The following is a 19,429-nucleotide window of genomic DNA, read 5'->3' on the forward strand; positions in this document are numbered from 1 at the left end:
TTTCCCCAAGAAAGCACCCCTCCTCGAACCTTCCTCCCACCCCCACACACAAACAACTATCATTTTCTTGAGTGAAATTCCAACACCATTTCCGTTTCAAAGGCCGCCTCTGGCAAGGAGTTAGAAATGAATCTATCTCAACAAAACGGGAAATTATTCTGCAGGCCAGAACTAAACTTCACTGGTTTCTCTTCTCTTGCTCAATTGTACTTTTGTTCACAGTTTCAGCTGGGAGAGAGAGTGTGCATACATTTGATTTGGAGTTTATGAGTTCATATTTTATAATTAACGTTGCCAACAGGGGAGTTTGATTAATACCAAGCAGTGGATTTTGAGCAATGTTCCATACAAATTGCCAAATTTAGCAATAAAATAAATTGGTTATGTGAACATAATTAGTGGGATGACTACTTAAAATTCAAAACTGAATGTGAATAATTCCAAATCATCTGAGCCACAAATCCATTATTTGTATAGGAGGGGAAAGTATAGCATTTGGGTTTTATTTCGCCCTCAACTGCAATGCTATTCCCCACCAAGCTGAACATAATGAAACTTTTACAATGGGTTGTGACAATATTTTAGAGCACTCCAGAAACACACACAGGCGTGCACGCACACACAAAGGGAATGTAATAAATATAAGAGATGCTAAACTGTGAATTTTCATTGCAAATGCAAAAATCTATAACAAATTTCTTAACAAATGTGGCATTACATTTTTCTGACACACGATGTATAAACCTCTAATGCACGATTGCACAGCAGAGCTCTTCCCTGTAAATATCTATGGTACCTTATTGTCACCTTGGACTTCTCCAAGCCTTTGCTGAAGTTCTTTAAGTTCTTCTCCCAGGTGTTTATTTCGGTCCTGAGAATCTCGCAAGAGTTGTGCCAGGTTAGCCTGGAAATATCAACACACCAGGAAATGCAATTAGAAATACAGAAACAGAAAGACGTGGGAGCGGGTTCTGTGGGCTTCAGGATGTGGACGTCCCAGGCACACTGGAGCACAAGGAGCTCATCTGTGAAGGGGGCAGGTGTGTGCAAATCATACCACTGCAGCTGTGTGGAGAACGGGCTTGGGGCTAGCTGTGACCGCAGCAAGAGGAAGGTCTTTGTTTCACTGCAGAAGGCACTTGGATAAGCAATGAAGGAGTCAGCCATCTTTGACTTAAAGGTTATTTTTTTCTTCTTCTTCTTGCTTAATTAATTAACTAATTTATTACTAGAAAGTCAGTTATGCAGAGAGGAAGAGAGACAAAGAAAATCATCTTCCATCCATGGATTCACTTCCCAAGTGGCTGCAATGGCCAGAGCTGAGCTGATCCAAAGCCAGGAGCCTCCTCCAGGTTTCCCACACAGGTGCAGGGTCTCAAGGCTTTGGGCCATCCTCTACTGTTTTCCTAGGCCACAAGCATGGAGCTGGGAAGCAGGGTTGCTGGGATTAGCACTGGCACCGATATGGGATCCCAACATGTGCAAGGCGAGGATTTTAGCCACTAGGCTACTGTGCCAGGCCCTGTTTGGTTTATTTGAAAGTCAGGGTTATGGAGATGTGGTGGGGAGAGACACACAGAGAGAGAGAGAGACAAAAATATTCCAACCTCTGGCTGATTCTCCAAATGGCTGCAATAGCCAGGGTTGGGTGAGGTCGGTGCCAGGAGCTGGGGCTTCATCTAGGCATTCCACGTCAGTGACAAGGGCCCAAGCACATGGAACATCTTTTCCTGTTCTTCCAAGGCCATTAGCAGGAATTTGGATGGGGAAGTGGAGCAGACAGGACTCAATCTGCACCCATGGTATTGTTGGTATCACAGGTGGTAAATTAACCTACCACTGCTGGTCACTGCTGGTCACTGACTTAAAAAACATTTTTTTAAGATCTCATCACATTTAGTTTTAAAAATGGTCACAGCTAAATTCTAAAAATTGGGTCAATAATAAAGGAAATTCTTCATTTCCTCATTTAGATACTTTTTCCCTCCAAAAACATTTTAATTAACATTTATTTATTTATTTATTTTGCACCTCAGTGTCCAGAACTTCAACCACAACTCCAGGAAGCAGCTACAGGAGAGGTCAGTGGTGCAGAGGCCATTCAGCAGGCTCTGGGCTGCACTTCCTACTGTTTCACTCTTATTCTCGCTCACTCAGCAGCCAGCACCCTGCAGCCAGGCTGGTGGTGTCTTGTCCCCACCTCCTGAACTCAAGCCTTTCTTGAGACTTGCCTTGGCCACTTGGGGCCCCAGGATCCCCTGTGGGTGGCTGTCGGCCAGCTCCCCCTTCTGGAGTGTCCAAGGGTACAGGGACACCTGCCATGCCACTCCCCTGGATCTGAGATTTCTGCCTCTCCCCAGTCTGCTATAAGCTCCCATGGCTGCCAGCCTGTGAATCAGTTGCCCACCTTACCCTGGGATTCCTGTCCTGTAGAGCACTTTGCTAGCTATAGCTACTCTAATTTCCATCTCCCTGCCCCCATCCCCACCAACCCCCTTAAGTGAGGGGACTGCCAGCCACAGCAAAGCAGCCCTCCCGGGTCCCACCTCCTCAGCCTGTGCCTGCCTGTGTGTCGGCAAGCATTTGAAAAACGTACACCAGATAAATGCAGGCAGAAGGGAGAAGGGACATTTGCATGAGCCATACAAGGGATCCTGGCAATTATCTCATAGATTCTCTTCCTGTTGTTGCTAAAGAAACTCCACACCCAGGATGTTGAGGGGACTACCCACTATATTGTCTAACTCTCCAGAGACCTCAGTATGAATATTTGGGGGGGATGTTTAATTTTGCTAGACACTAATGAGAACAAAGGGAAAAAGAAAGCCAGCCTGGGCTCCATCCTTCCTTTGCCTCACCCATCACGATTCACTTACAAGGACATTCTGCTGTCAGCACCAGCAGGTGCACCACCCCTCACCTCCTCCCTGTTCACAGCAAAGCAGGCTGATTCCATCTCGGAGCTGGGACTGGAACCCCTCCCCACCTTGCTGCCTCAGGGCTTTACTCGGATTGCCTACCTGGACCAGCTCCACTCCAACTCTCGTGTAACTCTCCACTACTCTTTCCTCTGTGCAGAGCACTGGCCATCTTCTAACACACCATGTAATTTGTTTCATGCTTTATTGCTTACTGCCTATTTCCTGTCTCCCTCTCCTTCCTCAAATATAAGTTCCATGAAGGACAAGGAACTCTGTTCTAACTACTGACCTCTCTCCTGAGTACTTAGTAGTTGTCCCATACGTACTGTGAAAATGGGGCAGCAGGCCAGGTCTGCAGGCTCCAGTTGCAGCCCTGGCCTGTACTTGAGCCCTACAAGAAATGAAAATGCTGGTCCCTATTGGCTGAAATTAATTAAGCCCTCATCTCCATCCATTCACTCATCTGTGGACATTACTCAATAACTCAATCTAATTTTTCAGGCTTGTATTTGTAAAACTCCTATCTTGTAATATTTGGGTTCCAATTTTCCTAGTTGTCTGTTCTCATCAGATAAAACGTTTGATGATGGGTGAAGAAAATTAATTCCCATTCTGTTGGTAGGAAAGCAAAGCAACACTGTGACCAACTGACTGTACTTGGAAACCTCTCTGGATCAAGTCAGGCCAACTAAGTCCCATCCTACTTCTGCCACTAACTGGTCTATGTGAACTTGCATGTGTTTCTTAGCATCTCGACCTGCTTTATCTGTAAAATGGAGCTAATAATAACATACTGTGTGTGGTGAATTGATGCTTTGGAATCATATACAAATGCTCATCCAACAACTTGGCATACAGTAGCTGCTCATTAAATGCTGGTTCTTCCTCTGACTGAGCCCACGTAATGGCTCCAACCCATCACTCAACGGACAGAGATGTGCAGGCATGGCATGTGCTCCCTTGGGCTCCCATGTTCCCACTGTTTCATGCAACTTTTATTCATTCATTCATTCATTCATTCAATCAATGACCTGACACAGTGCCTGCCCTGTGCCAAGCACTGTTCAAGATCTGTAGATTCAGCAGTGACCACGACAGACAAAATCTTTTGCTCTTATAAACCTACAAGCTAAGCAGATGACCTGGATTCCACGATAGTACAACAGACTAAGTAAAGACACAATGCAATGGGTATGAAGAGCTACCAAGACAAGTGAAGCAGTCAAAGAGAAGAGAGCTGCTGGGAAAACTCCCCGGAAGGCCTCGCTGTGGGGACTGGCATTGTGGCACATCATGTTAAGCCTCTGCCTGCAATGCAAGATCCCATATGAGTGCTAGTGTGTGTTACAGTTGCTTCGCATCTGATCCAGCTCCCTGCTAATGTGCCTGGGAAAACAGCACAATGTGGCCCTCCTGGCTTGGGTCCCTGTCACCCACACGGGGGTCCTGGATGGAGTTTCAGGCTCCTGGCTTCAGTCTTCCTCAGCCCTGGCCATGGCTGCCCTTTTGGAGAGTTATGGAAACTAGATGCAAAATTTCCCAAACTCTGTCTTTCAAATAATCTCTTTTAAAAAGGCCTCCCTGGAGCCGCCTTTGAACCCAGATTTGGGAAGGCAGCGAGAGGGTGTTTCACGGGTCTGCTAGAAGGACAAGTATAGGCAGGAGGAGCTGTGCAGTGGCTTCCCTTTCTCCCTGCACCATCACAGGCTTCCCACTCGGGAGAACACTTCAAGGCCACAAGGCAGGCTGGCACGGGCATGGCTGTGACGTCACAGATGACTCACTCCTTGGTTTCCTTTTCCTGGTGCCCGTCCTCCATCCTTCACAAGTGGGCACCCTCTGCCTTTCCTCCTTGCAGCTCTAAAACATTCCCAGACATTAGCTCATGGACCCTGTCGTGGGGCAGCAAACAGAATCCCTACCGAGCAGGTGGCGCACTACTAGCTCAGCCTGGAGCCCTCTGTCTCCTGCACCCAACCAGGAGATTGGAGGCATCCCCATCTGCAGAGTAAGGCTCACCCGTCCCCCTGGAGCCTGACCAGAGAGATGTTCAGAAATGAAACAATGAGAATAGAACAAAACCTAAAGTAAACAAACAAAAATGAACCTGAAAGTTCCCTAACTTTCTTGTTGTAAATCAGAATTAGTTTGAGCCCCTCATAGGAGCAGAAAGACCCTGGTGTGTGCCTTGACTGCCGCCCAGTCTGCACAGCCCAGTCCCCCAGCAGTAAGGGATGGCTGATCGATACTTTTGCAAAAATACAATCAAAATGAATTACTAGGGAAATGGATTTAAAAAGACATCGAGATTCAACAGACATAAAATTGCGCTGTGAAATCACCATCAACGTCACAGCACACTTGCTCTCAGTTTCTGAACTGCCTGGCCTGGGGCTTGGGGCACACTAAGAAGTTGTGAGCTCAGCAATGATGCATTAAGGGTGTCCATAGAGAGCAGTGGATTTCCAAAAAGTTACACACACAGAGAATGGAAGCAAAAAATAAATTGATTTTGGTGCCCCGCCCCCCCAAAAGCCCTTAGAAATCCAGGCAGTTTGTCCTAAAATGTACATTGTTCATGAGCTTTGTGATGGCACAGTAGGTGCCTGGAATAATGATAGGTCAATGATTCTGGGAATACCTGGGGCAGAAGGCTGGGCTGCTTTAAGAAACAGCAACTTAGGGACCAGCAACATCAAAATCAAATGTGATATTCTCTGCAGCCCCGCTGAAAAGATAGCTACCAAAATAAACGCAGGCATTTCTCCATTAGCCACAAAACAATGGTCAATTAAAGTCACAATGCCTGCAAGCCACTTCACTGTAAATTTGCCCAGCATTCAACTTGACCCTTAGATAGACTGGGATGGGGGAGGCACTACCATAAAGCAGATGACTGTAATTTTCTCTTACATTGAACAGGCTGGATTCCTTGTCAACACACCAGTCTTTCTATTCAACTCTTCCACCTCCTCAACTCCAAAACAATAACTTTGGAAACTAGAAAATGACTATTCTGATATGGTGTCTAATTCTTTGACATGCATCTTAAAGAACAAAAAAAAAAAAGTAGTACATTTCAAAGCACTCAAAATAGAGGAGAAAAGTTCATGCAAGTCTTTTGACCAAAAATAACACCCATGACTCACACACATTCACTATAACAATCCATCAAGCTCACACATGGTGCCTGCTAATAATTTATCAGCTATGCAGAGCGCTTTGTCTCTGTGTTATTGAGAAGGACTGTGTGACCATCAGTTTAGAATAGCAGCACTATGTAAAAGAAATGTCAGGGAAGAAGTGACAGGTTGCCAAGACTGGGAAGGGTTTTGCAGGCAAAGAAAACAAAACCCAGAGATTATTTCCTCTAAATCTCTGGGGTAGGAGGTAGCATAAATAGCAAAAACAGAAAAAGGCTTCTGAAGGAGTGTCTTTGAAATATTCAGATCTAGCCAGGGCCGACATGAAAGGTTGACATTTCCATCCTGATAATAGGGGGATGCTGCAAGTAGTGGGAAATACTATGGAATCCACACACTAAAGCTGTGAGTTTATCTATGAACACCATGACAGGGAAACAAAGGAAGAAAACAGGCCAAAGCCATGGAGCTGAAAGGCTACATACGGTTCATCTTCCTGGAGCACCTGTCCCTGCCCAGAACGTCTGAGCCCCAGTCACGGCAAACAGGTGTGGTCAGGGAGTCCCCATGGCCAACCTCCAGAATGGGATTGGGAATCCTTGGAAACTTTGCACAGGAATGATACACCCATTTCTTGAGATTCAGGCAGTGAGGAGGGCAGTGAGAGCTCACCGCAGCCTCTTCCCCACCTGGCTGCAGAAGCTTTTTTCACCTAGGGAGACAGCTACATGGTGGGGCTTGGGCACTGCCCTTGTACCTGCTCACAGTCCTACTCAGCCTAAACTCCAGCTCTTGCCTCTACTAATGTCTCAACTTTCCACAATTACTACAGATGCAACACTACAGATGGAGTGATGAAATATCCTTACAAATAATTATGAATCAGGTTTGGCAGTGACCATCATGGTGAGGGACTACCATTTTCAGTCACTAACATAGGCTCACAAGAGAGGGTTTCAGGAGGCTACTGATAAAAAAAAAAGCCCTCAATCTTTCAGAAATGGAAAGGAAGAATATACTAACTACCATTCTAGGCCTACGTTAGAAATGAAAAGATAAAAAATGAAGGGCCATTCCAGGCCCACGACATTGGCATAAAGTATATGGAGTTGAAAGCAACTGGCAATTGACAGATCCAGGAAGAGTTCTCTGCCTTTAGCCTAACAGCAGAGCACACATTTCCCTCTGGGAAGGTATTTCCAGGAAGATGATAAAGCTTGCTCTCACAAGAGATGGAGAGTCAGCAACCAAGATGTGTTTTCATAAGCAAATCTTACACAAATAGAGCATATGTTTTCTTATTTGCCCCCAAATATTTCCCACTAGCTAGTATTTATCAGCCCTCAAAACCTCAACACTTTCCTATGTTTTTTTAAAGATGTATTTGTTTTTATTTGAAAGACTTACAGAGAGGAGAGACAGAAAGAATGATCTTTCATCTGCTGGTTCACTTCCCAAATGGCTACAATGGTTGGAGCTGAGCCGATCCAAAGCCAGGTACCAGGAGAGTCTTCCAGGTCTCCCACAGAGGTGCAGGATCCCAAGGATTTGGGCCATTCTCCACTGCTTTCCTAGGCCATAAGCATGGAGCTGGATGGAAAATGGAATGCTGGTGCTTGCAAGTGGAGTATAAGCCTGTTTAGCCACTGCTTTCTATTTTTAAGATTATCTCTAAGTCCCCAAGTTTATTAACCACCTCTTGGAGTTTCACTTCTTATCTGCAAATTCCCACTGCACACATAAAAATCAATAAAATCATATGCTTTATTCTCCTTGTAATCTGTCCTTTGTCATTTAAATTTGCAGGCCACAGTCACTGAATGCAAAAGGGTATAGGAAAAGCTTTACCTCTAGTGACAGATAAAAACAAAGCAGAAGGAAAGTGATGAGAAGTTTAAGGTAAACCTTCTGCTGCACTCCTCTGATATGTAGAAGGGAAGGTCATGCATTTGCATCTGCGTCTTTAGCTATGTCAGACCAACAGCCAATAAAGGAAGAGCAAACATTCCAGGAACCAGTCCTTCAGGTCATCCTAAACCTTTGGAATTTATTAGACACATATCATCTTTTCCTCACCATGGAAAAGCTATTCTATAGCATAACATGAAAGTGATGGAGATCAGGAAGTCCTGTTACACACTTCGCCTTGTTTAGATATCAGTATCAGAACTGGGACTCAAAAATGAAAGAAACACAACATCAGAGAGACACACACACAAGCAAACACTTGACTTGGGCGCTTCTTCAAGACTCAAGGAGAAGAAGAGGAGAGGGGGCGGGGCAGAGACCAGATTTAGAAACTACTGCTCAATTGCATGGCATTAAAAAAATGGATACCCTGGGCCCCTTAAATCTGCACCTTCAATAGAGGAAAGCACACGATTAAGCAAGAATATGTTAGGGAGGAAAAAAAGGTCTGATGGAACATCAAGGGTTCTTGAGAGGTGTGATTGATAGCACATTTAATTGCAATTTCTCCTCTGCTGCTTGGTCTGATGGGGACTCCTGGGTTAATAGGAATAGAGTAAAACTTGCTTTGCTTAGCAAGGGCCCCTTTTCAGAGCAACTGCCAAAGTGATGACCTCGGCTACAGTGACAGCTTTCTTATTTACAAAAAGCATCTACCCGAGCGCTTATTCCATACACATTTTTTAGCTGTGCAAGAAGCATCAGCATGCTACTCCCCTCACCCCATCCCCACATCCCTCCTCTCCCCAATCACCTTAGTTTCAGAACCACATACTTGTAAGTGAATGCATTTCCAGGCCTATAGGCAAAGACTCCTGAATAGGGTTGGGATGTTGCTGTTTAAATAAATGTTTGCTCCATCTCGGCCATTCAGACTCTGCTTCTGCCACTCACCAGTTCCCTTAACACTTCCCAAATGCTTTAGGTGCACTGAGCTGACATATCCTTATCTACATATTGAGGGGTGTCCCCATTACCCCTCCCCAAATCGGTGTAGGAGTCAAAGAGTGCATGTTCAGAATGAAGGTGCTGTTACATGATGTGGGCGGCCTGGGGCCACTAGATCTTGGATTCCCATCCTGCTTTTCCAGGGTAACAGTAATGTCACAAGATCTTTGAAGGAAGTTTGAGATTTTACACATCAAACCAGGACACACATATAAAGCCACTCTGATTTGCAGTCCCAGAAGACTAAAAGAAGCTTGACCAAGAAGATATTTCTACTGAGATAAAAGGTTCCCAACCCCCACGCAGGACCACTAGGTGCACACTGTTGTCTCTGGGCTTAGCATCTTGCACACGTCACTGTCTAAAGAAGCCATCACTTTGCAGCGGTAAGAAAGCAATATCTCCCTCCTGGATGAGGGAGGGGTACCTCCCACAGTTCCTGGACTTGAAATCAAAACCGGAAAAGACAAAGATCTTAGAGACACATCTGTTGATGCACAGAGACTTTACACGAGGGGAAAATGTACCACAACCCAAAAGAATCCCATCTTTGAAGGAGATTAACCCAAGATCATTTAAATTCCCCTTTGTCTGCTTTGGAAGAAGTGCTTGTTTAGCAAAAGAAAAATATTGAAAGGGTCGCTGGAGATCTTAGGGTGCTCTCTTGCGGCAGAGCAAAGGGGCGCTCTGTACACACTCCTGCCTGGGAGTTAGCGATTTCCATTTCAATATCCCATGAGAAGCTATTAGTGCAATCACTGTTGTCACGATTCCTTCACAGCTTCTTTAACGGATGATTTGCCATTGGAAATTGAGTTGTTTTAAAAAGGATCCCAAGTTCCAAAAGAAAGCCCTGACAGCTATATTTCTAAAGCTACAAGTGTCAAGTCCTTGCCTGCTCTCTGAGGAGACAGAAGGAAACAGAAGCAGTGGTGGCCAGATTGTGAGGTAGACATCACCGGCTCGGAGTCTAGGGGGAACACACCTACCAAGCAGAGGACTTTGAAGAAGGCACTGAATCTTTGGACTTCCAGGGCAGACTGAACTGAGTATTGAGTACTGCTTCCCCCACTCCCCCCAACATCCCCCCAGCTCAAGAATAATACAGAACAAAAACTTGCACTAGCAGACAGAATGGGCATTAAGCCCAGCCATAAATATCCCACATCCGAATGCCTGGATTCTATTCCCAGCTCCCACATCTAATTCCAGTTTCCTGTTTATGGCAAACCCTGGGAGGCAGCAAGTAATGGCTCAAGCGCTTGTCTCAATCGCTCACATGGGAGCCCTGGATTGAGTTCCTGGCTCCCAGCTTCAACCTCAGCCTGGATCTGGATACACAATTGGAGGAATTAACTAGTAAATGGCAGTGATCTCTCTCTCCTCCCTCCCCTGTGAATTTCAAAATGCACAGAAATTAATTTTTTTAAAGTTTTAGGGGCATCGTGACACAGTTGGTTAATCTGCCACCTGCAACATCAGAATTCCATATGAGTGCTGATTTGAGTCCTGGCTGCTCAACTTCTGGTCCAGCTTCTTGATAACATAAGAGAAGGCAGCAGAGCATGATCTTGTGCTTAGACACCTGTCATCCAAGTGGGAGATGTACATGAAGCTCCTGGCCCAGGCCTACTCATTGAAGAGTGAACCAGCTGAGGGAAGAAATCACTCCTCCCTCCCTCACTTCCTTTGTTTGTTTGTTTCTTTCTTTCTTTCCTTCCTTCCTTTTTTATCTATCATCTATCTATCTATCCATCCATCTATCTATCTCATTCTCTCTGTAACTGCCTTTCCAAATAAAGAAATACATCTTTAAAAAATATTTTAGAAAAATAATTTGAATGAGAATATAAAAAATATAAGACAGTAGTAGATTTTAATTTTGCCCTAGAAGTTTACTGTGAGACCTTGGAAAAACTACAGGAAAACATTTTCAACATTCAATATTTGTCAAACATATCAGTTACTAGGCAATGAACATAAGCACAATCCTAAATTCAAAAGATCTTGGTGAGGGAAGGCCCAGTGGGGTAGCCTAGGGCTAAAGTCCTCACCTTATGCTGGGATCCCATATGGGTGCTGGTTCTAATCCTGGCAGCCCCACTTCCCAGCCAGATCCCTGCTTGTGGCCTGGGAAAGCAGTCTAGGACAGCCCAGGGTCTTGGGACCTTGAACCTGTGTGGGAGACCTGGAGGAGGCTCCTGGCTCCTGGCTTTGGATCAGCTCAGCTGTGGCCACTTAGTGAGTGAATCAACAGACAGAAAAAATGTTCCTCTCTGTATATCTGGCTTTCTAGTAAAAATAAATTTGGGTGAACATGTTTTATTATCATGTCCATTTTGAAGAGAAAGAAGTTCAGGCTCAGATGAGACATAGCTTGCCCTAGATCACCCATCAGCAAGTGGAAGAATTCAATTCGAATTGGATGTCAGAACCAAGCCCTTATTCCTTAGACTGTCCAGGGCACTGCCTTGCAACTCATAAAAAGTCTACTTACCAGTGTTCTTGCCAAAGACTGTGGGGATCTGACTCAAATACGTGCATGCATAAGTAAGGGGTTTCAAAAGTTACTGGAAGGCACAGGCATTTGGCCTAGTGGTTATGATGCCTGCATCTCATATCAGTGTTGGATTTAAGTCCTGGCTCTGCCCCTGATTCCAACTTCCTGCTAAGGTATATCCTGGATGGAGGAAGTGCTAACAGCTCTGGTAATTGGGTGCCTGCCACCTACACAGTAAACCTGGATTGAATTCCCAGCTCCCAGCTCCCAGCTCTGGCTTGGTCCAACCCTAGCCACTGCAGCCATTTATGGAATGAACCAGCAGATAGGAGCATTCCCTCTCAAACACATTTTTCAAAAGTTTATGGAAAAGGAATTTAAAAATAAGTTTACTTTGGTGCAAAAGAATTTTGAAATTCACATGTATAAAGTACCTTCAAAAAGTTCAAGGAAATGTGCAGTATGAAAAAAGGACTGGATCAAACTCTTTTTTTGCATCAAATTAAACTCATTTTTTAATTCCATTTCCCCACAACCATTGGAAGTACCCTAACATGTACATGGTTTCTCAAAAGTACATACAGTTAAAAAAAAAAAAAGAAAGAAAGAAAAAAGAAAAGTACACACAATGAACAGTGAGAAGACTAAAGATATGGTCTTGTATTCCATCAACATTTGAAGAAAACCCTCAGAGCATTTAGGGCAGCAGCTCTCAGCTGCAACCAAGGGAAAGCAAAGCTGCAGGTCTCAGAGGCTCAGTGACACTGTGGGATGGAATGCAGGTGTGTGGGCTTTGTCTAAGAAGAGATTAGAGAAGTTCCTTTTTTCCTAGCTAAGAAGCACATCAAGGCCGACACGCAAAGATGTGCTCAAGGGGCAACTTCCCTTTCCCAGTCTGCATATCTTATGACCTCCCAAATGCATCTGATAGCTCGGCAGCTGCTTCTGGTCCCAGTGCCTTCCCATGGTACAAGATGCACTTGCTTTGCAGCTGGAGGGGTAAATACGGCACCTGTTGTTTTACCTCGGGGATAAACAGGAAGTATAATAGAGGAGATACCAGGTCAGGATGTGTACTACCACCTACTTCCCACTGATGGAACAGCCTAGAAAATAACTGTCTGCCCACACAACACCAGCACAGGTAAGCCAAAGCTATCTGCTTCTGGCTAGATGGAAAGGTATGTTGTTACCAACACTTCAACATCTGATGACACATTTTTCTCCCTACATTGAGTATATCTTAGCATCACTTCCCGCAAAATCAGTCACACGTTTAAATAAACCCACTAACTTCAAACAACATTTAGATATGTTGTCAAGGATAACATGCTTCTTTTTTCCCAAACAATGGAGCTACTTTCTTTCACTACTCACCATGATAATTTCCCTATCACTAAGTCAAAACTCCCTCCCTAACTCTGGGTTTCATGTCTGCTTGTTTAGCACCAATTACCACAAATCATCAACCTGGTTTGTTTTCTGTTTGTTTTTGTTCTTATTTTGTGCATTGTCTATATCTGATGTTCCTCCCGGAGTTAAGGTGACCACATTATTGATTTTCTGAATCAAGATCCCTTGGAACCTGAAAGAGCCACGACCAGAACTGATGCCGAGATAAGAGATATAAAGGGTGACAGTCCTGGTCACTGAGGTATGGCCACCCTAGCCACATACAAGTTCTACACCCTAGGAATTTGGGATGGACTTTCTCACTCTTGTGCCACTCATGTACAGCATGGGACACCTCCACAGTGCTCACCAAGTCCTTACTGAGTCTTGGCAGTTACCAGCAGAGTGCAGGCAGTGGCTCCTGTGGGTATCTTCCCGACTTCCTCAGGCCTCTATTTCCTCCTTGGGCAGATGGAATTGATCAGGTTGGTTGCTACCCCACTTCCTTGGGTAAAGATTCAGAGAGCTCATCCACACTGTGCTCACAGAGCATCTGGCATGCTGCAGGAGGGAGCACCTAGAAATGCCAGCTGCGACCATCATTCGTCATGTTCAGGTTGTTTTCAGATGGCCTGGGAGGCAGAAGGCTGAGACAGTGGACTGTCTCTCAGTGACAGCAGAGGTCATCCTATAGCTACAAGATGCTGGCCTGTCCATGTGACCCTCAAGTGAACCCACACCAGCACCTAACCTATGGGAGCCCGATTCCTAGGGAGTGGCCTTTTTTACAAATACTTCTTTTTATCTATTTGAAAGGAAGAGTGACAGAAAGCTGTATCTTCTACTTATTGGTTTACTCCCCAAATGCCCCCACAAGAGCCAGGGGTAGGCCCAGCCAAAGCCAGGAGCTCAGAACTCTCTCTGGGTCTCTGATGTAAGGTACAGGGATTCAGCTGCTAAGGTCTTCATCTGATGCCTCCCAGGATGAATTCACAGAACAACCAGATCAAAAGCAGAGCAGCCAGGCCTTGAACCTGCACTCTGATATGGGAAGCTGTCATCTCAGGCGGTGGCTTTACCTGCCTCACCACAAGGATGGCAAAAGGAAGCAGCCTTTTTCTAGTAGTCAAAGATGGCAGGGTAGGGGTGGTGGGTCAGTAAAGAACCAGCAATCACCCTGACAGGAAGAAGGAGTGGCATGCATGTCAGTGTGCACACACATACACACCTGCCCTCACCCCCTCCCACACACATACTACACCAGCTTCAACAAAGGGGAGCACCTGAGTCCTGGTGTCCACTGCTCCCCAGCCAGCTACATTTCTGCCTCTCCTGAAGGCTATTCAGGCAACTCTCTTGAGGATCCACAAGCCAAGAGCCTCCTCTTTGGCCCACACCTCTTGGAGTTGCCAAGTCTAATCAAAGGGGCTCATGAAGGCAGCGTGTCTGGTATAGAGCCCACAGCAGTGTTGGACAGAATCAACAATCTAATACACACAGGCTTACACAAGACTGCTGGTGTGGCCGAGGCCAATCAACGGGCACTGAGGCCCACCCTGTGCCAGCACTGAGCTCAGGACCGGCTGGCAATGTCACATTTGTCCCTTATGGCCACTCTGAAGTGGACACCGTCTTTGCCCCCGTTTTATAGGTAAGACACAAAAGCAGCCTTGCCTAGGCCACATAACAGGTACATCAGATGTCATTATTGACCTCCTAGCAGCCCTTCCATCCAGCTGATGAATCTAAGCCAATGAGTGTGCAGCACTTCTCAGGCAAATGATATTAGACCAAGAATGGGAGCATACCCTACACTGGGCAGCCAAATTGCAAGTAAGAATGCTACTTTGTCACTGAGTTTCCTGCCTTTCTTGCAAAGGGGAACCTGCTGCCAAAGGAAGCTAATGTTAAAGTTGGCATAGCAACAGAGGTATCAGATTAAAATGCAGGAGGTCCAGATACATTTTAACCAGATAGACCATGATTATTGTTTTAATACACTTTCCTCCATAACACCTTCCAGGACACAAAAATGTCTTCACTACCAATGTGAAATTCAAGTGTGCTTGGACACCTTGCATTTTCTTTACTAAATATGACCCAGTGCAAAGAACAAGTCCATACAACTCCATGAAGCCACAGGGCACACAGCCCCTGAAGCTTGTCCTGCTTTTGAATCCCTAGTTCTAGAAGAGTTCTAGAAGGTGACTTATTCCTTCAGTGTTTAAGCAAGTCTGTCATTGGCATCACAAAATATCCTATCTCATACAGCAAATCAATGGTTCCAACCCAGACAGGAATGCTACAGGGCCCATGTTCTCACTACCGTACTAAATCCTAAAGGGCCGGAAACTAAACGCCATATTAAGAACTACAATGCCAACATGTGGGGCACTGATCTTGTATTTTAGGACTATAAGAAAGCAGCTTGACAGATTTTACTGGAATTAATCAGATTCTCCTCAGTCAATGTAAATTTCTGTTATAAAGTCACAGAACGTGAAAGCACTTAAAACTGTAAAACTCCTTCATGAATACTAACAAACTCCGGCATCGCACCACGCACGACTGGTTACAACCATCAGAAACACCTAGCAAGTCAAGATTACAGAGTCCAATTTTTACACAGCAATGATGAATTCCTATGTAATTTTCTTTAGCAAAAAACATTAATTAACTCCACAGAAAAACCTGATTTTAGATCAGATCTGGAACGTTATAAAATAATCACAGGAAACAAGATGAGAGTGTAGAAGGAGCGGCATTAAATGCTTGCAGGAGTAACAACACAGTGAGCTGTTATTTAAGGAACAAAGTCCTTAGGAGACAGGCATGCTGTTCAGGACCAAAAATCCGCAGGTGACACACCCAAGGATTTTCCATGGGGTGATGGTGCAGCATCACAAAAGAGGATACCACGCCTCTCTGGATCAAGCATGACCACTACGAAGAGTCCAGACAAGCTCATGTCCTCTTCTGCACCCACAGCTCTGAAGCTTGCACAGGTGCAGACACCCCCTCAAGCACACGGGACTCACTGGCATTTACAGTGTCATCGCCTGTGCTCCCACTGAGCCCATCAAAACCTGCCATGTGGGACACATCTGTGTAGAAAAATTGAAGTTAAAGAAAACTCTACTGAAGATACCAAGGGACCTTGGAATGGGAGGTGGAGAGAAAGAGACAAGACAAAATTAAAGTATATAATTGAACAAAACTTTATAATCACAATATCAATAGGACATGTGTGTGTGTGTGTGTATAGAATCAGAATAAAACTTGGTAAAATGCTTCTAAGTTTTTATTTGAAAAAGTAACAAATAAAAACTTCTGAAGAAGGGACAAGAAAGAGATCAGCACAGGCAGAGATTCAAAGAATAACTCAGAAAAACTTATGTTAACAAGGTACAAGCACAGGACAAGCTATGAAGTTCAACAGGACAGGACAGGAAGCCCAGACATAGATTCGTGTACATAGATGGCCTCCTCCAATTATAGAAGTGGGTATCTAAAATCAGTGGTCAGCAAACGGACTCATCACTACACAGTATCAGCTACCCAGTAAGAGGGAGCAAGCAGTGAGTGGCTTGTGAGTTTCAATGGAAGGTGGCTTTTAAAGCTGGACATGGCAAAACCTGAAGGACAGGACAGTATGTGCATTCATCCAACAGAAAGGTGTGGCAGCCATGAGCTTTTGCTTTCCCCAAGCGCTTACTGCACAGGATCTTTAATGACAACACCAGAGTTACCCAAGGCCAGGGACAATTCTCACCTGCTTTCTCTTCTCAGGGGGCAGCGATGGATCGCCATCCTGAAAAGAAAACAAGTTTTACAATTTATCTGTTTAAGTTTCAATTAATTGGTTATAATTGTATTTACAAGGGAAGATAAACAAAGATCTTCCATGTCCTAGCTCACCCCTCAAATACCTGCAACAGCCATGGATGGGCCAGGTCAAAGCCAGAAGCCAACCCAATCCACATCTCTAACACAGGTAGCAAAGACCCAAGAACTTGGGTTGTTATCTGCAGTCCTCCGGGTGTGAACAGGCTAGGAATGGATGTGAAGCTGAGACCTGACTCCCCCACTCCAGTGGGGTGCACATGACTCAGTGTCTTAAAGGCTGAACTAAATACCAGATCTCATTTTACTTTAAAAAAAATAGACATGGTAAAATTCAAGGAGTTGGATATAACCTAAAATCAGACCCTCCTCATCTCTACCACTTGGCAACCAGTAATATGCTGCACCAAGCTCCAATGCACTTGAAAAAAAAAAAAGAGAGAAAAAAGCATAAACTCAGCCTGAGTTATTTTGGGAATACCCCTAGGGAACAAGTTCCAATTAGGACGAAACCTCTATGTTTTTCCAAAACTGTGCGAACAACAACCATCAATATACCATGGATTTATTAAAATTATGTATGATCAGATTCTAAACTGAAATAATGCTTCATTTGGTTTCAGTTTTTCTATTAAATAGATTCAAAAAATCTCTCTCTTTCTCTTACACATACACAGAGGGAGAGAGAAGTTTTCTCTATAGCAAAATAATGGGGTAGGGAAAGAGCAGGGACAGGGTTTGCTCCAAATGAAAGAAAATTGAGAACTTCTACTGTTATTGGACTTTTAAAATTCCTCTCCCTTTTGTGAAATCTGGGAATATAAATATTTCAGCTGGAAAAAGTAAATGCTCACTAAACACACACTCATTACTGATGTCCTATGTATGTATATATACATTCATATATGCATATATATAAAAATTACCTTAATATGAGCAATCTCTCTATTCCAGTTTTATTCCAAGAAAGTTCAACAATCCCAGCAAGTTTGCAACAATGTTAACACTTATAAATAGATCATATCAACGAAACAAGAGCAGTAAGAATTCAAACTAGCATTGTGCAGTGGGTATCCTCAACACCGCAGCAGGCTGTTGTTCAACAGAACTTGGCAGTGACGGAGCTGTTCTGCCTCTCCACTCTCCGACACAGCAGCCACAGAGGACACGTTCTTTATGTGGCCAGCAGCCACCTGTGGCAACTGAGCCCACAAAACATAACCAGTGGGCCCAAGGAACTGTGCTGCTTCTTTTAACTTAATCCTAATTATTTCAAAATTAAAGATAAATATGCATGTGCAGCAGATAACCCCTGTGTTAAAGACTATACAGAATACATATCCCCTTATAAAACAAATGAAGCTCCTGGAGAATAAAGGAGCCATGGGTACACAGCTCCTGGGCACCAGAGCAGGTAGGCAGCCTGGAAACGTGCACACAGATGAGCCACTGGGGCGAGGTTGGCAGGAAATAGGGGTGGCATCTCCCACTTCTGAATTTTTTTCCCCTTGAACCACTTGCATCCAGCAATTTTCTGAAGAAACAGCTCATGAGGATTCCCTCTTTCTGTCTTAATGGACAGGATATTCAGTGACGTCCTACTTACAATCAGCTCTCGGTATTTCTTCTTCAGGGACTGGTGGCGCTCCCGCAGCTGGTTGGCCATGAGTTTGTACTGGTCCCGTTCCTGCTGGCAGGTGTCTAGTTCCTTGGAGAGGATCAGAAGCGCTTCCTTCTTACTCTCTAGCTTCCTTTTACACACCAGGTACTGCAAACAGATCCGAGCAACAGGTTAGCACCCACCCTCAGGCCTCGGCTAAACACACACTGTGCAAAACACACTTTGCCCCAGTCACTTCTGCTGGGCATACGCTAGGGACATTTGTCCATAAGTGACATGACTATAAAGGCTGGCACTACAGCACCCAACATTAGTCTAGAACCTCGGATGTTTAGGAATCTGGACAAATGGCAGCAGATAAAATCATTTAATTGGAGAATACGTTAAAACAGATTTTTAAAAATTATAAGATGGGCAAAGAAATGACTAAATCTCCAATTTGATTTTGAAAGGATATGTATCTGTCTATATAAACAATCCAGAAGGTTTATGGAAAAAGGAAATAAAAGTATAAGTTATGGCAGGTGTTTGGCCTGACAATTAGACACCAATATCTCACATATGAGAGTCTGATATGAGCCCTGGTTACACTCTAAATTCCAGTTTCCTGCTAACGTGTATCCTGGGAAATGACGAGTGATGGCACCAGAGCTTGGATTCCTACCCCTCACCTGGGAGACCCAGAGCAAGCTCCCAGTCCTGGCCTTCAGCCTGACCCAGCCCTGGCTGTTGTGGCACTTCCAGAGCAAACCAACAGATGTACGACTTTTCTGTTCGTGTCTTCTCTGTCTCTCAAATATTTCCGAATAGGAGCTTAATGTGGTCCAAAACAATTCTAGTGCAAAAGAATTCTGTTACATAACATGTATGCATTATGAATATTATGAAAAAGTTATGTATGGGTTTAGATTTATTTTCTTGTACCAAAATATACCCATATATTTAATTCAAATTTTTCATGAATATTTGAATATTTAAACATACACATGTTTAAACATACACATATATGTGTGTGTGACTAGGCAAGAATATGTAAATTAAAATCTTACAAAGTGATAAGCATATTTAATTAGAACTTTATAAAAATGTTAAC

The 19,429-nt window shown here is 44.3% G+C and overlaps 1 protein-coding gene across 1 annotated transcript in view; it reads right to left on the reverse strand.

Annotated features, from left to right (window-relative positions):
* CCDC149 (coiled-coil domain containing 149) overlaps positions 1-18,477 on the reverse strand; it is a 58,927-nt gene extending 40,450 nt beyond the window's left edge. The window contains exons 1-3 of the mRNA XM_040966079.1: positions 18,322-18,477; positions 16,645-16,683; positions 797-904 (exon numbers count right to left, since the gene is read on the reverse strand). Coding sequence (XP_040822013.1) covers positions 797-904; positions 16,645-16,683; positions 18,322-18,381 — 207 coding nt within the window. The 5' untranslated portion in view covers positions 18,382-18,477. The remainder of the gene's footprint in view (positions 1-796; positions 905-16,644; positions 16,684-18,321) is intronic.
* Positions 18,478-19,429: the final 952 nt, after the last annotated feature.

This window comes from Ochotona curzoniae, unplaced genomic scaffold (assembly GCF_017591425.1).
Source record: "Ochotona curzoniae isolate NIBS_2020 unplaced genomic scaffold, NIBS_Ocur_1.0 scaffold_4505, whole genome shotgun sequence".
Classification (NCBI taxonomy): Eukaryota; Metazoa; Chordata; class Mammalia; order Lagomorpha; family Ochotonidae; genus Ochotona; species Ochotona curzoniae.